The sequence below is a fragment of the Grus americana genome, chromosome 11, assembly GCF_028858705.1.
Source record: "Grus americana isolate bGruAme1 chromosome 11, bGruAme1.mat, whole genome shotgun sequence".
In the NCBI taxonomy this organism is placed as follows: domain Eukaryota; kingdom Metazoa; phylum Chordata; class Aves; order Gruiformes; family Gruidae; genus Grus; species Grus americana.
The window spans coordinates 3,402,228-3,428,031 of NC_072862.1; the positions used below are offsets into that span (position 1 = coordinate 3,402,228).

A 25,804-nucleotide genomic window follows, 5' to 3' on the forward strand; every position below is an offset into this window, starting at 1 on the left:
TTCTTCCCCTCATCTGTGCTCAATGTCCTTCTCCTTATATCTCCCTCCTCATCTTTCACTCATATGCTTTCCACTCCCCTGCCTTCGCTCTCAGCTTGGGGAAGAAGACAGAAATAACTGGAAAAGTGGAAAACACAAAGAAGGAAAGACTGAAGGTGCTTCAGGTCAGCCTGAGGCATTTTCTGGCATCCCTTCGGTTGTAAAACTTTTCTTATGCCAATACCATTAGTTTCGCTGGATCACCAAACATTTCTGCTCATGTGTACTCACTCCTCAGCGATTTGTGCCATGCTTTATGTTCCTCCTAGATTCAATGACATTATTCAGAAGGAAGCATGGGCAAATGCTTGCACACTTATGCCTACAACCTACACACAAACCAGCAAAATACCACTTCTGTTAACAAATAAATATTCAAGATACATATTATAGCTGCCTCCATTAGTCCTTTGCAATACCCTCTCCTCTTTCACAGGGAAACTGTGACCATTGTGATCTGAGCATAAGATATTTTTAACTAGAACATTGAACACTCCTTGCAGCTCTCAGCATTCCCTTGGGAAAGGTGCAATGATGGGTTTTGTCTGGTTAGCACTGAATATATAGTAGTAGTGTGGCCTGAGAGATGAAATAACAAACCAATTCTATACAGCAATCTCAGGTTTTGTAGGAGTTTTCATATCTTTATATGTAAGTTCAGGCCAAGCACTGAAAGCAGGCAGGTAAATCCATGCCTTTGATTTCTGTCAATCTATTTGCTAGCAAGGAATGGAACTGAAGTGATTAATCAAATTTAGCAGATGTGGAATCAATTCCATTGGTTCCCTAAGCAAAATTAAAATTTCATCAAGAGATAAGCTTAATTTGTATTCATGTTGACTTACAGCGATGGTGTCTAAGATATCTGGAATTGCTCTGGTTGCTGATGCCCACACTTCAAGTACTCTATTTAAAAACTAAAATAGGAAATGAACTTCTTTACAAGCACACAGACACTGATAAGATAGAAGGGTTAAGGCATATCATCAAAGCTATGCAAAGCTTCTTGTGGTAGAAAAGCAAGAAGGATAAAAATGGAGATACACTTAATCCAGGCTTCAAAAACCAGACTTAAAAAATAAAATAATAGTAATATTAATATCCCATTGCTATTCACCTAGCCGCATTGCTGTAGAAAGCTGGGAATAGAATGGAAAGTGCTGGAATAGCATAAGAAAATATGTTCTATATGAAACTTGCTACCAGCATACAAATGTCTATGCTACCTTTATCTGCAAACAGCGGGTGCATAAAGCAGGGCGGTTTGTGGCACTAAGCAGCATGACAAGCAAAGCTTCTCTTTGCCTGTGCTACTCATCGGGTCTGACTTCAGTATAGGTTGGGTTTTTTCGGACATTGTGGCTAGGTTTCATTCCCTCAGTTTTGCTCATCTAAAAGTTAGGCATCGCATTTGAGATGGAGGTGCCTGCCAAGAAAAAGTAAATAATTACCTTAGACTGCATATTGACTTCAGCTAAATAAAAGTTAAGTGACATCAATCTCCTCCTTTGTTAGTAGACTAGTGCAAATTTTGGAATTTTCAATCCATTTTGTTTTGATTCCTCCCTAAGCAGGTTTTGGTGGTTTTTTTGTTTTTTTTTTTAAAGATAGTGGATATTCTGGAAGGTTTCAGTACAAGCTCAACAAACAGTGTTGACATTCCGGTAATTGAAATGTTTCATTGAAGTTTGTTGAACTGCCCTGACACATTTCTTCTCAAATTGGTTCAAGCTGAAATGCTGTTTCACAGTACAATATGTTTTGTATGTTATATTTGATCAGCAGATTGAGGACTTCTCCTGTTTACCGATTAATTGCCTTTATTTTTTTAACTCCCTATTTCTCTCAATCCAACAGCAGTCACAAGAAGACAAAATTCTTTTCCCAAATAACAAAAAAGTTTAAAATGTGTTAAAATGTTCATGGGTTTGGAATCTGGCTTTGAACAGTGGAGCAGCAGAAGAAAGGCAGAAGCAGATGGTGGCCGTGAGTGCTCAGAAGGATGTAGGAGAACGGTCCTGCCCAGGAGACTGACAGAGCGATTCAGATGCAGCACACAACCGTGAGCGTGTCCAACCCTCTAGTTAATGAAACCTGCTGGGTCCTTGCGTTTCACATGCAAGCAGGAGAAACCCCTTGAGTTTGAGTCTCCAAGGGGCAGCTGAGCTGTAAGACCTCGGCAGTTACCAGATAATTCCCCCCATCCATAGTGTTAGAGGTCTCCAGTCACAACATCTGCTCAGCTTTCCTTGCATAAGGTTGTTGAAAGACAACTTCTCATTTCAGCGCTCAATCCTTCCCCCATGTTTCCTTTGAGAAATGGCAATAACTTGAGTACAAAACGCCAAAACCAAGTGTGGCATGGGAGAGAGAATTTACAACGTAGAGCAGCTTTATTTATGGCAGAGAATCAATTACCATCCTTCACAGAGATGGGACTGAACTGTGTCCTACAAGCGAGTCTAGGAGCCAACAAGTATTGAGCATCTGTTATTGACTCCTAAACGTACTTCTTGTCGGGTCCCCAGAAAAGGATTTAAATTATGAATATTTGCTTATTACTGATTATTAATGCATGGAAAGTACTGTATATGACTAATGCATTCTTTCAGCCTACCTCATTTCTCGGTTTTCCCTCAGCTATCCTCATTTAAATTCTGAGTGGAGTGAATCACGTATGTTTATATGCATTCTCTACAGTGTTTGGGGTTCCTCAACTCATGGTGAGGGAATAGCACCTCTCTCTGGCAAAGCAAAAGGGGTTCCAATTCCCATTTATTAAAATGCTTCAATCAAAAAGAATTTTTATAAAATAAGTTTTCCATGAGGGTCCTGATCCTGAATCCACTGAAGGCGATAACGAGACATACATTTGTGATGAGATCAGTGTCTAGACTTGCAAATTTACTTTATTTCATATATGAATTGTTCCCTTCTACTCTTTCTTTTCCGCTTTTCCTCAGCGGACACATGAAATGATAGAAGTGAGAAGCGAGATGAAGAAAACTCCCATTGCACTTACTGAGAATATGAGACATACATGAAAATAGCTCATATCTGTGTCAAACTCTACAGGGTGGGAGTTCAGAGCATGAAGCTCGTTCTTTTTCTTTGTTGCATTTCGTTTCTACATTGAGCTAAAATCCACAGCACATGCCAGGAAAAAGTCATGCATTCAGCAAAGGGCAAACAAAATCTTTTCAAACAGTTGCTCATTGGACAAGCAGTATTGCTCCCGAAAGCCCATTTCTCCAGACTTTGATCCAAAGAAGGAGGTTAATTGCCCAAAAGAAAACCTGAAGGTGTGCAGCTAGATGATCCAGAGCAGCTGATCACGTGAAGAGAGAGCAGGTAAAACCAGCTAGGATTAGCTAACTGTGGAATTTATTTTTGATTCCTGCAGCCGATAACCTTGAATTCCCTCTCTAAGGTGGCCAGCAGCGTGAGCCAAAGACAAATCCCACTACTCAGGGGGTGAGCTGTATGAATGAGGGTGGAATTTAGTTATTTCTGAAAATTTTGAAGTAGAATACTCAATGCAGAGGGGACATTAAGACTGGGAACAGTATAGGTGTGTTCAGGCTTTGTTTTACCATCAAGTATAAAAATTTATTGATTTGGGAATTTTTTGAAAGACTTACGTGTATGCTTCAAATGCAATAAAGTATTTTACATCAATCAGAGCATACAAGGTGGTGAAGATCTGGGCAACGATGTGCTTGAGCTGCAGAGAAGGTGGGAGAGACAAGTGTGGCTGGAGGAAACGGTCTGTGCCCTGAAAAGGGGACTGAGGGCTGAGGACCTTCTCTGCTGGGCCATGGCAAGAGGCTCAGAAGATTCTGCTTCAGACTCAGGAAATGTTAAGATATTTTTCAAATAGCGGGGGCCCAAATAGTGCAGCTTGGTAAACTTGAAAAGGCTTGATAAAAAACCCTCAGAGGCAATAAAATACAAAATATTTCATGGTGCTTTTATTAATATTAGTGTATTAATTAGCTCTTCCTAGTTGGTACACTTCTCTCTACATACTTACAAACTAACACTAATAGAAAGCAGTCTTATCTTGTCATATTAAGAGCTCAGATGAGCAGGGAGAGCAGTGACCATGCATGCATGACGATCAGGAAGACACTAGTATCATGAGTGAAAGAAAGAAGGTGAAAATAAATAAATATCATCCTTTCCCCTTAGGGTGGAATAGGTCTAGTTGCACTATTTCTGTAACAAAAAATTGAATTTGTCTAAATCATTCTGAAGTACCTGTGTGATCTGACTTATTTAGCAATGTGTCCATCACAGTTCTGCTGTCAGAACCGTAAAGGTCTGCTATTTCCTTTTTTTCATCATTTATAAGACAACCAAATATTTAAAAAAAAAAAAAAAGGGCCAGTAAAGAAGTGCAGAGATATTATAAATGCTGCACAATAAAATGAGAGCAGAAATAAGGAAAGCTTATTTCCTTATTAATAAGTTAAAATAGTTAATCTCTATGTGACATGTCAGGTTCTAATCATGTATAGGGAGAAAGGCAGAGCAGATTCCTTCTCCTTTTTATGAGCAAAGATACATATGATTTTACTGCTTTAATTAGCTGTGTACATTAATTACAGCCATACAAATCCTTATTTCATTTTCTGTTTTCTGTCACAAAGATCTCTGGAAAAATACTGTATAGATGAGTTACATTCTCTTCTTTAAAACCATGGCATTAGCTATTTTGTCATTTAATAATCAAAAAGCCTCATAAATTCTACTTTGCACCAGTGGACAAACTGGTAATAATGTTTTGCACGTGCAGAGTTTAAACAATGTCTCCCTTTGCCTCACTGTAAATCCTGCTCCTTTTGTTTACCCCTGCTAGGCAGCAGAAGGCCTTCTGGGATGCTCAAAAATTACAGTGTGCTTATAATTATTGTTAGTAAATTAATACAGAAGCACAAGTAAATACTGTGTACAGTATGTAAATATTTTTTATAAGCAAGTCAGATGGGGAATATCATGGTACTAGAACCTCAGGATCTAGGCTTAATTCAGCGATTCAAATGGTAGGGTTAAAGCAGTGCTCTCCTTGCTCCTGTCCTCATCAATGTCAGAAAATCCAGAGATGACAAACTGTGGCAAACTATACGCTGAGCATGTTTCCTACATACTGGGGGGACAGGCTGCGTCTAATAGGAACGAACAGGCATTTTTGTTGAATAGACTGTATGATCAAAATGCAAAAAAGGTTTGACTGAACGCTAGTTAGAAAAATATTTTTCATCAATAGCTGAGCAGTTAAACGGAAAATAAAACTGCCATTACTGAAAGGGTGGGGAAAAATCATTGGGAAATTCTTCATGTCCTGTGGCATGGATTGCTTACCCAAATTTTTCTGTTTCATTGTGAATACCTATGTGAAATATCTCTTCTCAGATTTGCACTTTCTTTTACATATACTTCTCCGGTTCACTTTTATCTGCATTGTACATCACTGCAGTAGGGGCTAGGGAAGTATTTCTGTGTGTCACAGTTTTGAATAATGTTGTTTTGATGAATTATAATTATTTTAAGTCTTATGTGACCCACACTAACCTTGAGCAACTGGTCCTGTGTGCAAAACCTGGTGTTTGATTTCCAGAGCTTTATGAATCACTGATTCTGTTTTCAGTCTTTGAAAATGATAATGGGATAAAACGGTGTTGCTGTTACATTTGTGAACTGAAGGATGCTGAGAAAGATTACAAGTCTTAGACACAGTCACCCATTTCGTCCAGCTGTCTACGTTTGCATGTGGAAATACCATCACAGTTGTATATTATGTACGTTATTCACAACCTACTCAAGCCAGTAAGCCACTTTTGATTTTAATGCTTCACCATTTAATTGACATTACCATGTAATAATGTAGATGGTTTGTGGCAACTCACAAATAAGCTATCAGCCATCCCGGACAAAAGGTCAGTAAAGCCTTGCTGAAGACCACGCAACGTCATACCGGTTGGTGACAGAGGGTACCAGTATGCTGGTCCAGTGGCTAAATCCTGTCTAAGCAGAAGAGACTGACAATATGGAGGCTGATTTAGCTCTGGGTTATTTTACAACCTGTACAGCTGCGAAGCAATTATGCCGCAGCCTGGGGGTATATTCCGCTTCCCTGAAGCCTCCACTGACGTCTCCTACATGAAGCTGATTCACTCAGGCTTTGCGTGCGGTAAACAGTCAGCTCTGATAGCGTCGCGGTGAATTAACTGCCGATGAACGCAAACGTATGTATCATACGATTACCCGTGTGTATTCAGTTTGGCTTTGTTCTCGATCAGCTTTATATCTGCAGAACTGTAGGGCCACTGCTAAAGACAAATAGGCCTCTGGCATCAAAGTTTTCTGTCAATGAGCTGTCAAAAGCAATATTAAGTCAGCTGTGTTTCAGTGATGTTTAAACGATATTACCAAAGCAGAGAACACCCAACAACCCAGCAACTGGTGTATGACGGTACCTTTTGCTCTGGCGCAGAACCTCTGAGCCCCTTCTCCAGTTGATAACTGCTCTGGGAGAAGCGCTCGGTTTACAACCAATTGTAACTTCACCTCCAACTTGAACAACAGACATTTTTTTCACGGGATTTTTGGAAAAATCTGGTGCTGCAGCTAAAAATAGAGGAGTAAGAAGAAAGAAGAGCAGAACAGTATGCAGCTGACAACGTTACTAAATGAACTTGCTAAACTCTTCCAGTTCCATAGCAGGTGAATCCAATAATTGCTTTGCTTTTGAGGTTTCTGCAAAAGTAGATATATCAAACATGAAAAATCTATTTAAGTACCAAAGAATGGAATTCACTGTATCTTATTTATGCTGTTTCTAAACTATCTACCTAGAAACCGTCTGCTCTGACAATCTTTCCTTAGGGTTATCTGCAGACTGGGAGAACAGGTCTATCTACGATGAAGAACGAGGTTCCTGAGCAGAGCTATGTCAGCAGGATAAACCTCACACTCCTGATCCCAGCCACATGTATTCATCCACAGAGAGTATTCAATCACAAACACAGGTTTTTAATGGATTTCTGTTCATGAACTGACACTGTTTTCTGAAAATGTGTTTATTTTTCCAGTAATTTATGTGAAAATTCACTCTTGCAGAAGGAGAAAACACACGACCTTTACAACAGTTAGGTGCTCTTAAAGTCTATGTGTTACTGGTTGCACTAGTATTTGGCTGTTGAACAAACTTTATATTTGGATATCTATAACAGAATACCTTTTATAATATATGAACGAATTCCATTTTATGTGCATCTCTGGTAATCACTAATGAGATTACTTGCTACATGCTATTTGTTTTTATATACATATTTGCCATATGCTCTTTGTTTATAGTTAAAACTATTTTTCCTGCTTACTGAAATGACTTTTAAAAACTGCAGAATAACTATTAATAACTCAAAATATTACATGAGAAACAGCATTCATTAAACTTGTGTGTATGTGATTAAAAAAGACCACACATGGGATTAGATTCTTCCCCAAAACTGGTCATGAAATAAAATAAAAAAACATTTGCACGTGGGTGAAGAGCAAGCAACAAAGAAATATCAACAGACTTGAACTGCCGAGTGGAATTTAATTTCAAATTTTTCCACCGAGCATCCTGTTATACTCAGTGCCTGTTCATTTTAGTGACATTTACTCACCTATCACTCGCAGCTCAGCATTGGCATAAATCGTGTCGTACTTGTTTTCTGCCACACACTGGTAGAGGCCAGAGTCTGACATATTCAGCATAGGTATTGTAAGAGTTCCATTTTCTATTTGAATCCTTTCCTGATAAAAGAAAAACAAGCAAAAAACATTGACAGAGCCAATGAGGGTACAATCCCACAATTTTTTGGTATCACACTGATGTACCTGATCATAATTCAGAAGCAGAAATGTTATTTTCTTGGAAGCAACATGGATGAATACATCAGAAATACGATGTATACCTCGGCTATATGATGGTGGTTATGTTTCCAGCCCTCTCAGCTCTTCCGACTTTTCAAGAACTCCAGACACACGTTACAGACTCATTGCCTTGGGCGGGTTTGCCCAGATGTTCCAGCTGTGGCATGTGTTTCTGTGCATTGCTGAACCGCAAATTGTGGGTACGCTTCACCGTGAAGCAGAAGCAGCTACCGCAGGGAGGGTACGGCTCCTCCACCCTGGGAGCCTGGAGCATCTTCCATGCGGCTCCCGAGCAGCAGCACCTGCAGCCCCGTCTGGGGGCACGGTGAAGCATGGCCTAACCCCCTCGTCTGATTAGATTAATCTGGTGATGATAATCTAAGATGACCAGAAAAGCTCCACAGGAGGCAGAGGTGCTCAAATAATGGAAATATTTCAAATGTCGTCAGATCACAAGTCACAGAAAAATGATCCACTGAAGAAGCTCTACTGAGAGCCGAAACTTTTAAATTCCTATTGGAAACCCACAGGCAGCTGCTGAGATCAGAGGGAGAGCGTGCTCCTCGTGGCTTGGATTTCTCTATACGCATTAAGTTCCGTTGGTGCAATTCTGCTGAAATAGAGGAAACTGCACAGTAGGTAAATTTGGATCAGAGCTTGGGGTCTGGTGTATTAAAAGGAGTTTTATTTGTTCTATTTTGGCAAATAGAAAAAAAAAAAAAAAGCCTGTTTCATGCTACAAGCATCACTTAAAGCTAAATATTTTGTGATTTTACTATTACTAGCCTCCAGAGACAATAATAGCTCCACTGCAAAATGTAACAGTGAGAAGGAGAAGAGAATATGTTCCCCAAAACAGATCAGCGTGGAAGAAACCCGCAACGGGGAATATAAATTCCATCACCAAATGCAAGTCCGAAACAACAGATACCACTATTATTATTACGCTGCTCCTTTAGCCTGGCTCCGCTGCCTCCGAAGCAGTAACGGGAGCGTACGTTGTTAGAGCATACAGCACAGTCTTTGCTGAACAGCTACAAGCACCTAGAACGTAGTTGTGACCTGCTGAGCGTACGTAACTCGACTTGGTGAGGTGCCACGGACCAGCCAGTCGCACGGTCTGTTGGGGGCATTTCTCTTGCGGTGCTTGCAGAGGGCAGAGTGCCACCTCTTGAGCTATGGAGCTCCATTTTCCAGTATTCTGGCTTGTCCTTGGAGGTCTCCCACCCAGCCAAGAACTGCCCCAGACCAACCTTGTTTGGCATGGAAATTTGGTGAGAGGACAGCCTGTGGTTGTATGGATGGTGTATTGCAAACTAATTAACAACATTACATTACTTACCCACTGTTAACTTTTTTTGAGGCTCTCGCTACGGATATCTTTTGCATATTTAGTTTTACCTTCAGGCTGTTTGCTATCCTTTCATTGCATTCTATTTTTACAAACAGCCTTTGAATATAAAACCCCCTTCTGAAGCAACACTCGGTGTTTCATACACCTGCCGAATTCCCCACCATTCCCTGCTGGCTCTTTTGAGCTATGCAGACAAAGAGAAGAATAAATCACACCATGTACACAAGCAGGAATAATGCAGGGATGACCAACTAGGTGGTCAGGGAGAAAGGTTTGACAAAGAGTAGACAATATCCTCAGAATCAGCCCCAAGGTGGAAAGTGTCTGGAAGGTATTCTTCCTGTGATATTTCCAACAAGCAGGGTGCTGTGACAGGCTGAATATTTTATTACACCTCCCTTGTACTTTCACCTCCAAACTATCCATTTTGTCCATTGAGCAATAACATTCAGCACTTTGTTGCCTGGAGTATTCCATTTACAATACACTGTAAGTACTGTGAAAATGTTGGTCGAAAATGTGTCTGTAGAGTGTTTTATTCTTTTTTATTGAAACTATGCAATTGAAGAGTGACAGATTCTAAATATCGCTGTCTTCAAAGAGAGAGAAACTAGATAATCTTGCTTAGGAAGAGGTGACAATGAGTAGTATGACCAGGTTCAGATAAATTGCAATCCAAGTGAACTCTGGCTAGCCCTCAGTTGGGTTCTGTTTAGGACTAATCCAGCAGAAAATCATATGGGAGATTGCACCGCCCTCCAATTGCTGCAAATAAGTACTACCAAGTCACACAAGTGCTGGTTCTGCAACCCAGCCGGTGCCAATGCGCCCCGTATGTGTCGGAAATGATTCTGTATCTATTCTTGCTAGACAGAAATTAATCACAGTATTATTTTTTCCCAAGCAAGTAAGAATGCATTACAGATGAGCCACTGCATTTTATGCCCTATAGATACTGAATAGATGCTTAATAAAAAGGAAATATTGGCCTCAGCAGGATGCAAACGCAGCAAAGAGTCTCTTGCCACAGCAGTCATTCTCCATGAAGTCGCCAACAACTGAAGAGTGGAAGACGGATGTGCCAAAGCTTGGCCACCACAGAAGTGTAATTATACTGCCAGGAAGGAGACAGAGCTGGGTTCTCAAAGACCTCTCTACATAAGTATCTGAACAGGTTTCTCCAATGTTTGAGCTCCAGTTGATTTCTGCTCTCCTCCTGAACTACCACTTCACTACTTCCCTTTTCACTTGGTCATTCTTTTTCCTTTAAATGAGATTTTTCACTTATTCACCTTTTCCTTATAACTTTATATGGTTTTCTTTAGTCTATTATTCCTCTACGTAGCCCCAGAAAAGTATTAACCTCAATATTAACTCATTTTCATGGCTAATTCCGTTAAAGGATTAACATAGCATAAGAATGGCCATACTGTATGAGACCAAAGGTCCATCCAGCCTACAGATTAAGAACAGAAAAAAAAAAAAGTGCAAGCTAACAGGCTGATCAGTTTGCAATGCCAGCTCTGAAATACTCTTCCACAAACAGTCAGTTGGCATCCTACCAGTTTCCCAAATTACAGATTATGTCTGCAAATGTATCTAGTGTTTCTGGGCAGCCCCTTCTTTCACTAACTATAATTGTTATTTTTAAACCCATTCATACCTACTGCCATATCTTGTAGCAATTTAATGTTCTGTTAGATAAATCATATGAGGAAATTGGTGTAGCTAGCTAGCTAAACTGGCAACACCATACACTTTCAGTAAAGAAGAACTCCAAGAAGTGAGACTTTGTGTTGCAAAGAGTTTGTGCTGTTATGTTTGTTTTGATATGTTAACCTTTAATTCAATTTCTGGGAAAAAAAAAAAAGGTAATGCACTGTAAAATGAATGACATGACTAAAACATGTAAAACCAAAAAGACGAGCAAGAAAGCAAACGAGACGACAGGAAGCTTACCTCTGACGTGAGCGGCTGGCCATTTTTCAACCAACTGTAAGAAGGGCTTGGTTTTCCTTTTGCCTTACATTCCCAAACTAAACTGTCATAGAGAGACAGAAAGGCATTTTGGATTTTTTTATCCCATTCAGGGAGTGCTGAAAAGAATATGCAAACCATTTTAAGCAGGAGAAAAATTATTTTGCTGGAGGTATGCTGCCTTTAATTAATGAACTGAGCAAGGCCAATTAGCCAACACATTCTTATTATATTACGAGTGATTTCTGCACAACAATTCCCTGGCATTAAACTTCAGGACTAACTTGGAAAAATGTTAGACATCAAGTGCCTAGCAGGCAGGAAGTTCAGTTTAGATATTATGCATTTTTATGGCCAAAATTTGCAGAAGCAGTGGTTTTAGATGCCTGAAATTCTGGACATGCTCTCTGAAAGCACTGAGACCCCTACTTTTGGAAAAACAGTCCTCGTCTCAAGGTATTTGGATCTGTGTACCAAAAATAGAAATATCAAAATCATTAGTCAGTAGCTAACAGAAATCGTGGATTGTAAACATTATCTCTCTGTTTTACTCACATACCTGAGACCATGGGTGCAGACCATAGGTTCTTTGTAATTTATGACGCAAACACTATACGAAGGAATTAGGGCTGGTCAGATTAGAATAGCTCCTTCTGAATACCTGCGGCACGCTGATATAAATTCATTACTACGTAAAAAGCAGAATTTGCAGGAGTCACCTACGAGCTCTGTAAACATCCAGCTTAGCACTCAAGGACTGAGCTAAGCAGGAATTAGCTCGAGGCAGGCTGACATTTAGAATATTGTCAAGACGTAGGTGAATATGGGACCTAGGGAGAGCAACACCCGCTCAGCTTTGGTATAGACCAAAGCCACATGCAAGTGAGATACTGGGCTGCATCCCTCTGCCTCTTAGCATTAGTGGCTGCTGTCTTAACATCCTGTGACAAATTTTTGGCTGGGTTATTAAATATCCATAGGTATATAAATACATACACACACACATACAGGTAGTTCTTACATAGAGCAATTTAGTTTTAGGAAGAGAATTGTTATCCTTTGAGACTAGCAGAACAAGCTACTCCAAAGCCTCCCTCTGCAGCGTGACCCTGCGGGTAGCTCGTGACTGCCCCAAAAAAGGACCTCGAGATTTTCCAACGCTAGAGTAACAAAATGCCGACGAGCCGCTTCCCAGAATGGGAAAGGATCTGGGATACAGCTCACCGTGCTTAAAAGTGATTCTAATCACGCGTCATTTTTATTGCTCTCCGAGCCTAAGGCATGGGATCTAGGTATCATACACACACAGAGCAGCAGACAGCGTCCAGGAAAGAAACTCTATTTCCTAGAGACAAGCTGCCGGCAGAGTAAAACCAGCGCAGAAATTAAGCAAGAGGAAGTCAATTATGTAGATAATATACCAGCCCACTCCTAATATGATAAAAAAAGTCTTGTGCAAAAGCTACAAGAGTGCTGTTTATATATCTCACTATGAGCAGCTATTAATTAATTTACAAAGCGCATTTAATAAGCACATTGTTTTAGATTGTATTAACTGATCATAATTTTGTAATTGCCTATGCTGTTATCAATCATGTCCAGGTAATCTACTGAACTTAATTTTAATGGAACTGCTTGATTGATGTTCTGCAAAAATTAGTGAGCAATGAGAACAAAAATAACCCCCTAAAAGCAAAGAAATAATTAAATATTCAAAACAGCAGCAGATTGCTCTATTCCTGGCATATATCTTGATATTAGCCATGGCTGCAGGAGACTGGTAGCTTATCTGCAAAGCCTGCATCTCTTCATTAGAAGAGATTTACTTGAGAAAAATAAAAATACTTGCCAAGGTCTTCTCAAAAGACGTTAATTGTAGGCTCAGCCTAGCTTTCTGTAATTTTTTTTCTCACTGTTACTTCCCCCCCCCCCCCCTTCTCTTTTGAAAGATTTATGAGGTAAAGAAAACATCTCCCTTCTTATTCATGTCAAAATATGTTGCTTTCCCTGGGTTTTAACAATGGGACTGAAGAGCACATAATTCACCCTGGCTATGAGGGACCATCACGTGTGACTCGGATCACAGGAAACTAATGCATGCGGGAAGGGAAAAGGAAAGGGAGAACAGCTTCACAGAAATATTATTCTCCACTTTTAGACAAGGAGGAAGGAGAGGGAGGCAGTGGAATGAGTTTCAGCTGTTTATGGAGCAATACCGTTCAGCTAGAATAGGAGGTGAAATAATCTTACACTCATGTGAACCAAAATCTCATGAATCCTTCCCTGATCTGCATCTGGGGCAGCACAGCTTTATGCTGCTCTGAACTACTGAGAGTAAATCTTTTTGCCTGCCCTTAATGTTTCATGTAAATGTACCAGGGATTTCTTTCTGCCTTGTATTAACCTTTACAACTTCATCATGGCACAGCCCACATTTTCAATCTGAGTTTTAATGCAAAATATCTTTATTTGCTGAGGATGTAATTCAGTGAAGGTCACTGCAGACCTCCAATCATTTTTTTAATCAGCTTAACCTGAACTACATTTTGTATCTCCAGTAAGGGGCTAATAGACCTCATCTACAAAATACAGCTGAACGCCATCACGCTCTGTAAAAAAAAATAAATGAAGAAATTAATCGATCTGCTTACCATAGACAAATAATTGACCTCTTGCAATGTTTCTTCCTCGAACGTTTCCTGCAATGCACTCATAAGAGCCTTCATCTTCTTGCTGAACATCTGGGATTTCAAGAACTCCTTTGGTTTTGTTGCGTTCGATTTTCTTTGTCAATGAGTTTCCATCAGACCTCTTCCAGCTAATACTAGGGACAGGACTAAATAATTATATTTCATTAGAGAAAAAGAGAGAGCATTTGTTATAACAGAGAAAAGATAATGTGAAATCCTTTCATAAGAGTGGTAATATTTGAAAGAAGACATCATTTCTGTTTCTAAGCGTGACATACAGAGGTTCATAAGACTGAGATTTTATAACCTGTTCAATTTATTTAGGGGCACAAGTCCAAGAGGGAGATGAAGTCCTTAGTCAATTCTATGATTGCTTTTTAGGCCAATTTGGCTTTTCCCCGCAGTAACTCTTGCTTAGGGCTCAAACCTGCTTTTAAACGCTGTGACACTGAAGGAATGACTTTGGAAGTCCAAATAAACACCATAGAAGCACTGAATTATTGACTGGTTTTCAAAGCAAATGAATTCCCTGTAGCATTAGAGGTATTTTCACACCTCAAAATAGGAATTATTGGACAAGAATTCAAAGGACCTAAAAATACCAATAAATCTCGGTATAAAAAATGGGAGCCAGGGTGGAGGAAGGCAGACAGACAGTTGAGTGAGGAAGTGGAAAGCATGAGACGTTGAGCCTGAAAGGAGATAGAGACAAAGAGAATATTTCTTGTTTCATGTTTTCGTAGCTTTCTATCATTTTCATTTATATCTGGATCAATGTATTCCATACAATAAAAAAAATAGTCAAGTGTGAAGGCAGCTATAAATACTTCTTGGATTTCTGGTAATATCACAAACCATACAAGCCTCACTTTCATGATCTATTATGTCACTAAAACACTTTGATATATTAATAGTCTTGGATTTTGCAGTTGCTTTCTGTTTCTGCAAACTCAAGTAAGCTGCTTTTTCTAAGCAGACGAGCAGTTATGTTTTGAACAGCTTTTTACAGAGGCTTTGGCTAAATGCTGACTTTTCCATCGGAAATAACATCAAGAGCCAACAGTCGGCACTGACCTTGAAAACATAACTTTCACGGAAATTAGAAGTGCACATTGCCCTTCTCTGCCAGTCCCCAAGGTCTCTGGCCTGCAGTGCTGACTTACAAAGTATTTATTCCTTTTTAGCAGAGGCTATTACTACTCATATCTTAAATTTTTTAAGCACCTGGTTCAAATCCTTGTTTACCGACCAAGGAAATCGAGTTACAAATACAAAATGGACAAATTACTTAACACAGGAAAGTTTGTCCCGAGACCACAGATTTAACCAAGGGATCTCTAAGAACTATTCAAGCAGCATATTAATTTCTCTAGCGACCTTACATTTTCCACCATAACCGAACTGCATGTGAAAATAGCTTGGAACTATACGCAATTTGTTCCAGATTTTGGTGTTAGCTCTGCGCTAGTATGTATATATATGGATAACTCATATATACATACACACACAAGTTCTGACTCTTATATGACCCCTCCAATACAGCCAAACAATTTACTACAAATGAGACTGGGATGTGCCAGACACTATTAACCAGTGAAAGAGCTGGGAAGAACAACTGAGATTTTATTATTCTATTTTCTGTACTGGTTCAAGACCTATATAGTTGTTTAAATTCCAAACCTTTCTGGACAACAGTAGTTGTCATCACCACCTTTATTAATTGCCCTTCACGATGAGACCAAAACCTATTTCAGATGCAAGCTTGTTTAATATTAGTCCTTGCTAGGAACTTTAAAAGGGCTTATCTGGTTTTTTTTCAAAGGCACCAGTTGGTCTGTTGGAAGGTGCTGTTTCCTCATGACTTTATTCATGCAGAATCTTTGTAAACCAAGTTACTTTTAGTTATTTAAAAGAAATGCAGCTCTCCTGCAGAATAGGTCTGTCCCACAGTCACGGCGCTCCAGTCGGGAAAACAGCCAGAGGTATTTTGCAGTCTTACGGTAGATTGATACAGACTGTTGACGACACGAAGGAGTGCTTTTCAAATGCTATTGCATATTAAACAGTGGGTGAATAGCTACTGTCTAACAGAAACCTGCAGTGCATTGGATGCCAGAAGCATTTAACTACTTTAAAGGCATCTCTTCAGGATTATCTTTTTTTTTTTTTTTTAAACAAAGAGATTAAAGGAAACTAACAGCCATATGGGAGAAGAAAAACAACAATTAGATGCATTCATTCATGCTCTGCTACCTGAAAGAGCTTCATCTAAATATTTCCTGTTCTATTAGCCATTTCTTTTCTCTTAGTCCTGGCTATTCATGAATAAGGGAAGCCTGCAGTGACACCAAGGCCAGAGGCAGGGCTCCGTGGAAAAAGGCCCCTTCTGTCAACTTGTCAAGTCAAGTTTACCGAGGTTTGAGCTGAAGCTGCTGTCCTGTTTTCCTTATCCACACCACACACTTATAATGACATCCTGGGGGATGTTTCAAGGCAAACTCGCCTCATTTTTGGCCAGACACGAGGGCGTTTGAAACGCGCTCCCTCCGATGTTAAATGTAGCAGGACGAGACAAAAACCCCAGAGTTCGGTTCATCGACTTTGCCGCGTTTAAACGCGTAATTGCAATAAATAGTTAACAGCGCTTTCTTCTCCTGCCAGGGAGTCTTGCACCGAGTGGCCTAGTTTTATCAGCAGAGGGAATTCGTTTGTCAGGAGAGCAGCTCCTCATCAGCCTGAGCTGTAGGTTAACTGAGCAGACCGCAGGAGGATCCCTAGCTCAGCCGTGTGCCGAGGAAGGACCTTCGCTGTCACAGCAGCTGGAGGAGATCTGCATTTCTTCTTGACTTTGCTGACACCTCGTTATCGCAGGCTTTCCAGCATCGTCAGTCACTGTATTTTTGCAGAAGGCAGGGTGGGTTTTTTGGGCTGGTTTCACATTCTTCTGATGTTAGTTTACAATTTTGTATCCAAATCTCTTAACGGCAACTATTACTACAGGCCATATGAAACCTTTCAAGGTAAAAAACCCTCTGAATTTAAAGTTAAAATTTACTTGAATGAAACTGCTTTATGTAACAAATTATCTATTTTACAAGTTGGTGCTTTAAGAAGTGAGACTGTCCTTACGGTATAGGTAAATGTATACAGAACCTAGTTTAATAAATGTAGTTTTATGAATTTTTGTAGGATTATTTTGCATAAGCATTTTGTATTGAAGGCCAGTATCTGACGTTGCGACACGGACTAGTACTTTCTCATGCAGCTTTGGGGTGGTCCTGCCACTGGTGGGTCTTCTCTTTCATTTAGCCACTCCCAATAACCAGATTAAAATAGATAACTGCTTGGGGCTAAAAAGTTTTGGAATATATAAAGAAACAATGAGTACACTTTTCAAATTTATTACATTTCATAGACAAAGTCTTGCTTTCACCTGTGTAAATAAGAAAACAGTGCATAAATAAGAGAGTGTCTTTGTACATAAATCTGCAGTTTATTTGAAACCTTCAGAGCATCTAGGAATACTAATTTAATTTATACTCTACCATACAGGCGGTAGAATCACAAAACCATAAGTTACTAACTCAGAAAGAAAAGGCGATGGAAAATATATTTTGGTTGGTGACAAGTCTTGTCACACTGAACACGAAATTAATTTGTCTGCAGCATTACAGCCCGCACCAAGATGAAAGTTCCACCTTTTTGCAGCAGGGACTCAGCAGCCAGATGACGCACTGCATCTGTGCCTCATCTTTCATCCTATGCATCTGAGGGCACGCCACAATAAAATTAAATCTACAGCTTTGGTAATGAAGACCATGCCTAGTTAAACAAATGAGACAAAGCTGAGGTTTGAAAGCTGCTATCATGTCTGCATCAACTGCTGACACAAGGAAGAATTAGGATCCAAGGGGCATCATAATTAGAGCACTCAGGCTTCTAATCATTCTGATGTATCACTTGGGAAACAGCAAAGCAGCAACGTTTTCTGAAACCTGGTATTGTGCCTTATTCTTGTGTGGTCACAAGCCACTCAACTAATGTAAGAAAGGATCTTCCAGAGCTGCTTGCTCATCCCTTAAAGTACAAACCTTAAGGTACTAGCTCTATCAGGAACGTGGGCTGAAAACGGCAAACTTCACTTGTGGTGGCAGAAGTCAATCACATACATATGACTTTAGAATCCTGTAATTGATCCTTTTGTAGCCTCATACATAAACTTCTTGAGAATATACTGGAAAAGCCTTCTAATGAAGAAGTGAAGCTTTGTATTTTTATGTAAGTTTAGTAAAGATGGTTATTCGGAACCCTTTTGCAGCTGTGTGATTATCTACTTACTCTAACAGCCTCCAGAAAAACCCTTCCCTGAATACATTTGTAGGAATATGTGGGGTCTTCCCATGAAAAAAAACAATATTCTAGGTTGAAAGAAATCCTGTTTTATGTTATTCACATATGCTCTTTACAACCTCAGCTGGCAATGGCCCATCTGCAGGGATTCTGAAGAGATTATCTCCCTATCTTTGAGAAGAGAATGAAGAAAAATGTAAAACACAGACACGGTTTAATAAATGTGTGCACCCAACATGGAAACTACTTTGCTGATTTTCATTCCAGAAACTATTCTTGTTTGTGCAACAGAAAAAAGTTATTTTGGAAGAAATCTAGAGAAAGAAGCACAGTAACTCAACTGAACATAACTCTTTCCATGGTAATCAATCCCCTCAAAGACATAGTGAACAATAATTTAGATGTATGGCATGATTAATATAGCTTGATCCAAAACACGACTTTTAATACTGGCATAGTATTAAACACTGTCAACATAATGAATATTAGTGCAGAACACAAAGACTCATCTCTTTTATTAAATTGCCACAGGCTGCAGTATTTGAAATAGTCAAGCTACTATTTCGTATTTCAGTTTTCCTCGGTTAAATAATTAAGTATCAGGTGCATTGTTTTGCCTGTTTCGATTCCCCATGCCAATCATCAGACAGTTGCATACTACTTACATTCCTTTTTGCCCAATTGTATTTCCATCACAGTGAGGACTAATTTACTTTTCAAAATCTTCTCTATTATTCATGGTATCTGTTCTACAAAATAGGATTCAGAGTCAAGAGCTGGCCCAAGCGCTTTTGTCCGTTTGGGATCCATCCTTCCAAACCCTCTTCCCAGGAATAAATACTGACCCTTTTCCCCCATGTATTTATTTTCCTCAAAACACGGAAGAGTTCATGACATGGCTAGATCATTTGTGAGAATCAGTCATGATATTTTAATGTAAAATGCAAAGAGAGAGCTTTGCAACAGAGCTGTGTAGAAGGTACCTACCTCTGGGTGTCCCACAGCCTGGCTGAAGGAGAACTTCTCAGGTGGCTTTGAGCTCCCCAAGATAAAAAAAGGCATCTTAAAACTCAGCCATAAGTCTGACCTCTCGTACTGGCGTTTTAAATGTGGAAGTGTTTTTTGAGCAAGGTCCAATAGGTATGATTTGCTGTTCCGTATAAAAAAGAGATGCTATTTCTCTAAATACCATGAAAGTACTTTCATTTAAGACTTTTGGAGACCAAAACCACAGCAGGTTGCCTATAATCTGCCTTAGATGTGAAAGATTTCTGTTATTCATAGAGCAGAGGTAGGAGCAGCTGACAGCATTGTCTGAACCAGTGGACTAACAGTATGAATATAGAAAATTATGGATAATGGGAAAGCAGTTCTGAAATCCAAGAGAGATAATAACCGTTAGTGCTTGTGGCAGATCAGAGGTATAGCTCAACAAATGTTGAGCTGAATTGATTTTAACATAAACAGACAATAGTAGAGGCTAGAGTTTTAGTGGAATTTAGGCATCTAAAGGTGCAGATGGCCACACTGCTGCATTTATATGTGCCTAACTACAATTGTGAACAGCTGGAGGTAGGAAACTTCGAGCTTTTAACAATACCACTAATCACCTACATACCTTTAGAAATCTGGCCTTATCTAATAAGTTAAGAGTATTTCACCTGCAATCTGTTTCTCTTGCTTTATTCACATATAAATGCCAGCTCTGAAATAAAGCTTTTTCACTGATTGACACATTAGTGAAAATGCAGTTCAAAGTTCTGTTCAGAGAGGAAAAAGCAGGCTGAAAACAGTACAGTTCTGTTTGAGACATCCAATCTATCAAAGAAAAAAATCTAGAGAGGAAAAATTCTCCAGCGACGCCACTGAAGAGCCTTTTACTCACAAACAGCACCTCTCAAACACGCGCACTAGACTAGATGTACAGTAACAATATGATATAAAAAAAAATTGTGAAGAATGGATTTCTGCCCGTGGATCACTAGTATTTATGCAGTATAACTCCAGGGAAGTATGGCAGCACTAGTTTCAGCTGCAGTCCTATATATGAAGAAGAAAATGTATATTAAAGCTGCATTAGCCCTCTCAGCCATTCCTTTTTCTAAGCACAGCATAGAAGGCACTGAGCTTGCCCAGGGATTTTATTATCTATATGTCCCTGCAGTCCACCTTTTTTTTTTTTTCCTCTCTCCTTAAGATGTTCTTAAAATCTGGCAAAACCTGTGTGCCACATTAACATGACCCATCTTTACCCCTCCAGTAAGAAGGCACTGTTTTGTACATATCATTTACCCCAGTTTTGGAATGCTTTTCTGCAGTCAGTGTATCATTGTTAAATGCTTTCCATGCAACAGATGGAAATATGAAATGACAACTTGAAATGTAAAGCCTGCACTGACTCATACACAATTAAGGAGGTATTTAAAGAGAAGTAGCTTGACAGTATTTGGAAAGGAAAATCAGCTTTAGCAGAAATGTTCCAGTCTGGTACTTGTTTTGGGCCAAAAAAAATGCATATGCCTTTGAATATGGCTCTGTAGAAATATTCTTCATCTTTAAATAAAAATTAGCCCTAAGATTATTTTATATAAAAATCTTGTCTGAAAGGGAAGGCCATTTCCCGTCTTATTAACTTTTTATTTGCTTTATTTTTCCACTTCCCAGCGTAGGTTCCAGAGGAACATTTGATTAATTTGTGCTGTCTGCAAGTCAGGCTTTTAACCTCTGGGAAAGCTCTAAACACTTTAAAAGCTTACAGCCTTAAAACAGATTGTCAAAGTGAACTTAAACTAAATAGAGGTCAACAATCTAAGGTTATTTTAGCTTTTCCAGGGATGCTCATTGGAAAGATTAGTTTTCGTAGGCTGGTTACACTTATTCAGTTAACCATCTGCTCTTTGAATACAGAGCACCACTTGCTGTTTGAATGCACTACTACTACTGGAAACGAATACAACAACGTAAGCAACCGTGGAAAGGTATAGGCTACCTCAAACCTAATAGATTTGTAGATTTTAGCAGGAAGGGCTACTGCCAGGGCTTCCCAGCGCCGCTTTGGAGAAGAGGGTGCTGAGAGCCACGTGAATCTGGTAGATCCATTCTAGAGAGTCTACGTGCTCTTGAAACACAGCCTGTTTCCCCAAGTTTCATTCTTAACAACGATGCCACAGAGAAAAACATTCCTGTTTTTCCTGATCTGATGTGAATTTACAGTTACACTGAATGCTGTAACCTGAAGTCAGGTCTCATCTCAGTGTTAAACCTACTCTCGAGGAATACAGACTTTGTTCTGGTTTTCCCTCCCCACCCTTCCTCCCCCCCGCCCCCCTTCAAGCTGCAAGCAAGTGAGCTTCAGTTATGGAACAGTTTTCTTCCTCATTTCCTTAGGAACACATTGTGCAGAAAGAATCAAACCAAAATAAGGTTAATAAAAGTTTTACAGATTCACATTCTGAGCAAAAAAATTGTCCTATGCAAATTAAAAAGAACCATTGCTTCTCACTGTAGAACTGTGCTAGAACCCACATTTTAATAAAAGACAAAAATCTTACTTTCCAAGGGCAAAGCATTCCAGTTTAACAGATGAGCCCTTCGCTGCATATGTTGTTTCTGGAAAACGTACTTCAATCTTTGGTTCATACTCCCCCATCACACCTGTTGAACATCAAAACAGCTAGCACTCCAGTTGAGCCTCAGACCTGTCTAGTGCAACAGAATTTCAGTGTAAAAGAAAGGATGGCATTAATAATGTTAGAGCCTTCTGTTCCACCCGTGGCAATCGACACAGGATGGCTATGGAGCAGACTTAGCCTGTTGGGTGAAATTCAACCCTATGCTGAAAGCTTACATGAAATCTGTAAGTTCTATACATTGGAGAGTTGAAGAGCATGACTTTATACAAGTTATACGCGTACAAGTATGTTGTGCATTAAGGTTTTAGAGATAATTTAGGGTTCACACCTCTTGTTAAGAAGTGTTAACAAGCAATGCCTTTAAGATTGGTCATTTCTCAGGACGCTGGATAGATTCTGGGTGCAAGAGAGAATTATGGAATTCTGCGTCCAAAATACTTGTAAAACACTTAAAACTTCTTTGAATCATCCAAATGTGAGCTCCAGACTGGAGAAAGGCTGATGTAATTAGATGTAATTATCACATTTGAAAATCTGGCTGAATATCTAATAAACCACAGATAATCCAGTATCAGTTTAGGGCATTTAATTTTGCAGCAGGTTTGAGATTGCTTTAGCAAACTAAATTTTCAGCTGAACTTCTTAAATGTGAACACATCTTTCAGTGTAACTCACTGCAACAGTAATGACAAATATGAATCAGATATTTGCCTACACAGAGTGTCTTTGCCCAGATCCCACACTGAAAATGAACCGATTCTTATTTTGTATTTAACAGGGACCCGGCTAATAGTACAGACAGAATTTGCACCGTTGCCTTAGACGCTGCCTGTTTGGGACCCAATCCAGAGATCACCAAAGTGAATGGGAGAAGATAAAAAGAGACTGATAGAATGAGTCTGAGAAAAGGAATAAAGTAGTTGAGTGATGAAAAGGAAGAAAATAGAAAAGATCTTAAGTATTTGCAATCATTATTTGTACCAAATTATTAAATTTTGAGCTGTGGAACTATAAAACTATGTTTTGGGTGATCTGATTATGTTATAAAGCAGCACAGTCTCATAGTGGAAGTATTATTCTATAATGCACAATTGAGTTTTATTTATTCTGGAAACCTAACTCTACACAGACTTTTGTTACTGATTGTTGTCACTGCTTTGCAAACAGTACAAGTATATTGAAATTTAGGTGAGCAAACTTACAAAACAAACTTTGTGTAAAGATTTCCCAGGTATATATTTCTCACTGTGAACATTTAATTAGAAGTGTTGCCAGAAAGGTATTTGTATATGTGCAGGTGAGTTTCCCACCTCAATGACTCATTTTGAAACAGCTTTCTAGATTTGATATTTGAGCTATACCGAGATTATAAATTTAGAAAGTTTTCCTGGATTTAAAGCTCAACACAGGCATCCCTAAGATGAAAAATAGTAACGCACCATTTGACATTCTCTTGCTATTTTTGAATGATATTGAGCACTGCTTTCTTTGCTTATGTTTGTCTCACCATCCCTGTCCTGACAGCTCAAATCTCATTTCAGTCCAGCAGAAACCGTGGGGTCATGTCCCACTGCAGAGCTTTTTACTGGGAGCCTTTTACCTCCACGAGGATGTATAGCGATATCAATTTCCAATAACCGGAGACGGAGCAGTTAGCTTTGTGCTGCATGTTTTTAGCCAAGCATGCCCAGATAACTTACCATCGCTGCGGAGAGAGAGAGGAGTGGGTGGCCCCTGCACGCTTTGCTCTGCTTTAGAGTTGGTTACAACGCAGGTGTAATTGCCCACATCTGTTGGCTCTACTTTGGCAATGTACAGATTTCCCGTTTCTTGTGAAACAAAGCGGCGGCTATCTTCCTGAACATACAAGGTATTATTGTTGAAGATCCATGCATAGGACAAGCCTAGAAAACACCAGATACACGTCATGCATCCTTTCCAGTATAATCTGCTTCCCGTTAGTGCTTAAGCGCAATATTACCAGTTGAAAGAACAAGTCAGTTACAGGGCAAACCACTGGGGATGCACAAATTAGCAAAGGCGAGGTAAGCAGTGCTTTACTTTTAAACTCAATTCAAGCCACTTCAGAAGGTCACAAAAGTTTTTGTTCCCTGCTACTTTTCATTTTCCTGTTTAGCCTATTTTTAAGTAGGAATGGCAGTGCTGCAATGCCATGAGAAAGCTGTTTGAGTAAATAATTTCTATTTATAACACTTTGCCTCTGAACATCCGGAGAGCAAATTGCTGGTCAATGTTACAGCTCCTTTCTTTACCCTGAATATGGAAAAATGAAACTGGTAACATGGAGATTTATCACTAAATTCTCATGAAGGGAGGAGCTGAGCTGCACGCAAATATTTTAGAGATTACTTAATAGTTGATCCTATCGCACATTTGACCCCTCTCCTTAGCTTCCATACTTACATCTGCTCCACGCTTCTTGTCCTGTTCTGACTTCCCAACCCTTTTCTGCCATTTTTTCCATACAGTGTTTCACAATGCATACCTTAATAACGTATGTCTATGGTCTAGGCAACTTTAATTTCTTTGACCAGCTCACCCTGGAAGGACAGATCTCCACGTGAGCTTACCATCCAAGGACCCTGCTTTTCGGAAGGGCTTTTTGGCCAAGCCTTGTTACAGTGCCATCAGTGCCGCAGCGAGCAGGTTCAGTGCTTACATCACAGCATGCTGCAGCACGCGTACACCCCAGGTGTCCCGCCAGCCCCGTGCTGCAGCTGCTCCGCATCGCTGCCGGCGTCCGACAGCGGGAGCAGGACTGAAATGCTATCTTTAATACGACACAGTAAATCAGAAGTTTCAAAATCTTCCAGTTTAGCTTTCCTTAATTAAATGTATAATTCATAAGCTAACAGTGTTCTGCCAACAGCTTCATTTTTACACGTTTCCCCCATCAACAATCCCATTTGAAAAACATTATTTACGTTTCTTTCCCCCCCTCAGTTACAACATGGGTGCGGTATGGTAATAAGTCTACAAACTCCAGTAGTTTTGTGGAGTTTTATGTTATCATCTTCTAACATTTTAGGACTCTCATTAGAAATGATACATCTCCCAGGAGCAATCAATGACATTTTCTATACTCGGCTATATCCTGCAAGAGGCTCTGTTTTACTACAGCTTAATGCTAAACTTTTTTTCTGAGGTACAGTAAACACAGAAGATGCAACAATTCTTAAAAGTGTAATACAACACGTATTTGTACGTATACATGTGCATACACACCAGATAAAAGCACCATATTTTTACATGTGCATGCCCATGTACTTTTAGGTACCTGGTTAAAGCATCTATTTACAGAAGAAAACGTGGAGATGGGTGGGTTTTTCTGCAGGGAAGACCAGCCTGTAGCTAGATATAAATGACGTAGCCATGACCTGTCTTCCAGAGACATATTACATGCAGACTATGTTCCTGTCTCAGGCACAAAGTTTGATGACTATATTCTGGCTGAACAAAGAGATCAAAGTGATTGGTGTGGGCAAAACTCTGGTTTCAACTCATTTTTTTAAGTTCTCTAATCTGCAAGTAGGGACTGTAAAGAAAACACTGAAGACTTTCAGGGTAAATACTTTAATCTATGTTCAATTAAACAGTATGTTGTAAACTTGGGATTTCTGTGGAAGAAATACCTTGGATCTGCTATCTCCTCAGATTTCCCAAGAACACCCGAGGGCTGGTGCCGATGTCCCTTTCGTGAGAGCTGGAACCCTCGCTTGCCTCCTCACACAGACCTGTGCAAAGGCACATGTGGGTTTATGTGCAACAAAACTGCTCTGAGAGGTTGAACCACTGGGAGCCGGATGCACAGACTTTCA

At 39.7% G+C, this 25,804-nt stretch overlaps 1 protein-coding gene across 4 annotated transcripts in view; it reads right to left on the bottom strand.

Annotated features, from left to right (window-relative positions):
• LOC129211540 (contactin-6-like) overlaps nucleotides 1–25,804 on the bottom strand; it is a 146,859-nt gene that overhangs the window by 33,594 nt on the left and 87,461 nt on the right. For 3 of the 4 annotated variants that reach the window (XM_054838780.1, XM_054838779.1, XM_054838777.1), the window contains 6 exons: nucleotides 23,666–23,869; nucleotides 21,885–21,987; nucleotides 13,945–14,129; nucleotides 11,276–11,412; nucleotides 7,713–7,842; nucleotides 6,519–6,669 (listed from right to left, as the gene is read on the bottom strand). In XM_054838780.1, coding sequence (XP_054694755.1) covers nucleotides 6,519–6,669; nucleotides 7,713–7,842; nucleotides 11,276–11,412; nucleotides 13,945–14,129; nucleotides 21,885–21,987; nucleotides 23,666–23,869 — 910 coding nt within the window. The remainder of the gene's footprint in view (nucleotides 1–6,518; nucleotides 6,670–7,712; nucleotides 7,843–11,275; nucleotides 11,413–13,944; nucleotides 14,130–21,884; nucleotides 21,988–23,665; nucleotides 23,870–25,804) is intronic. The other variant, XM_054838778.1, reaches the window with a different exon arrangement.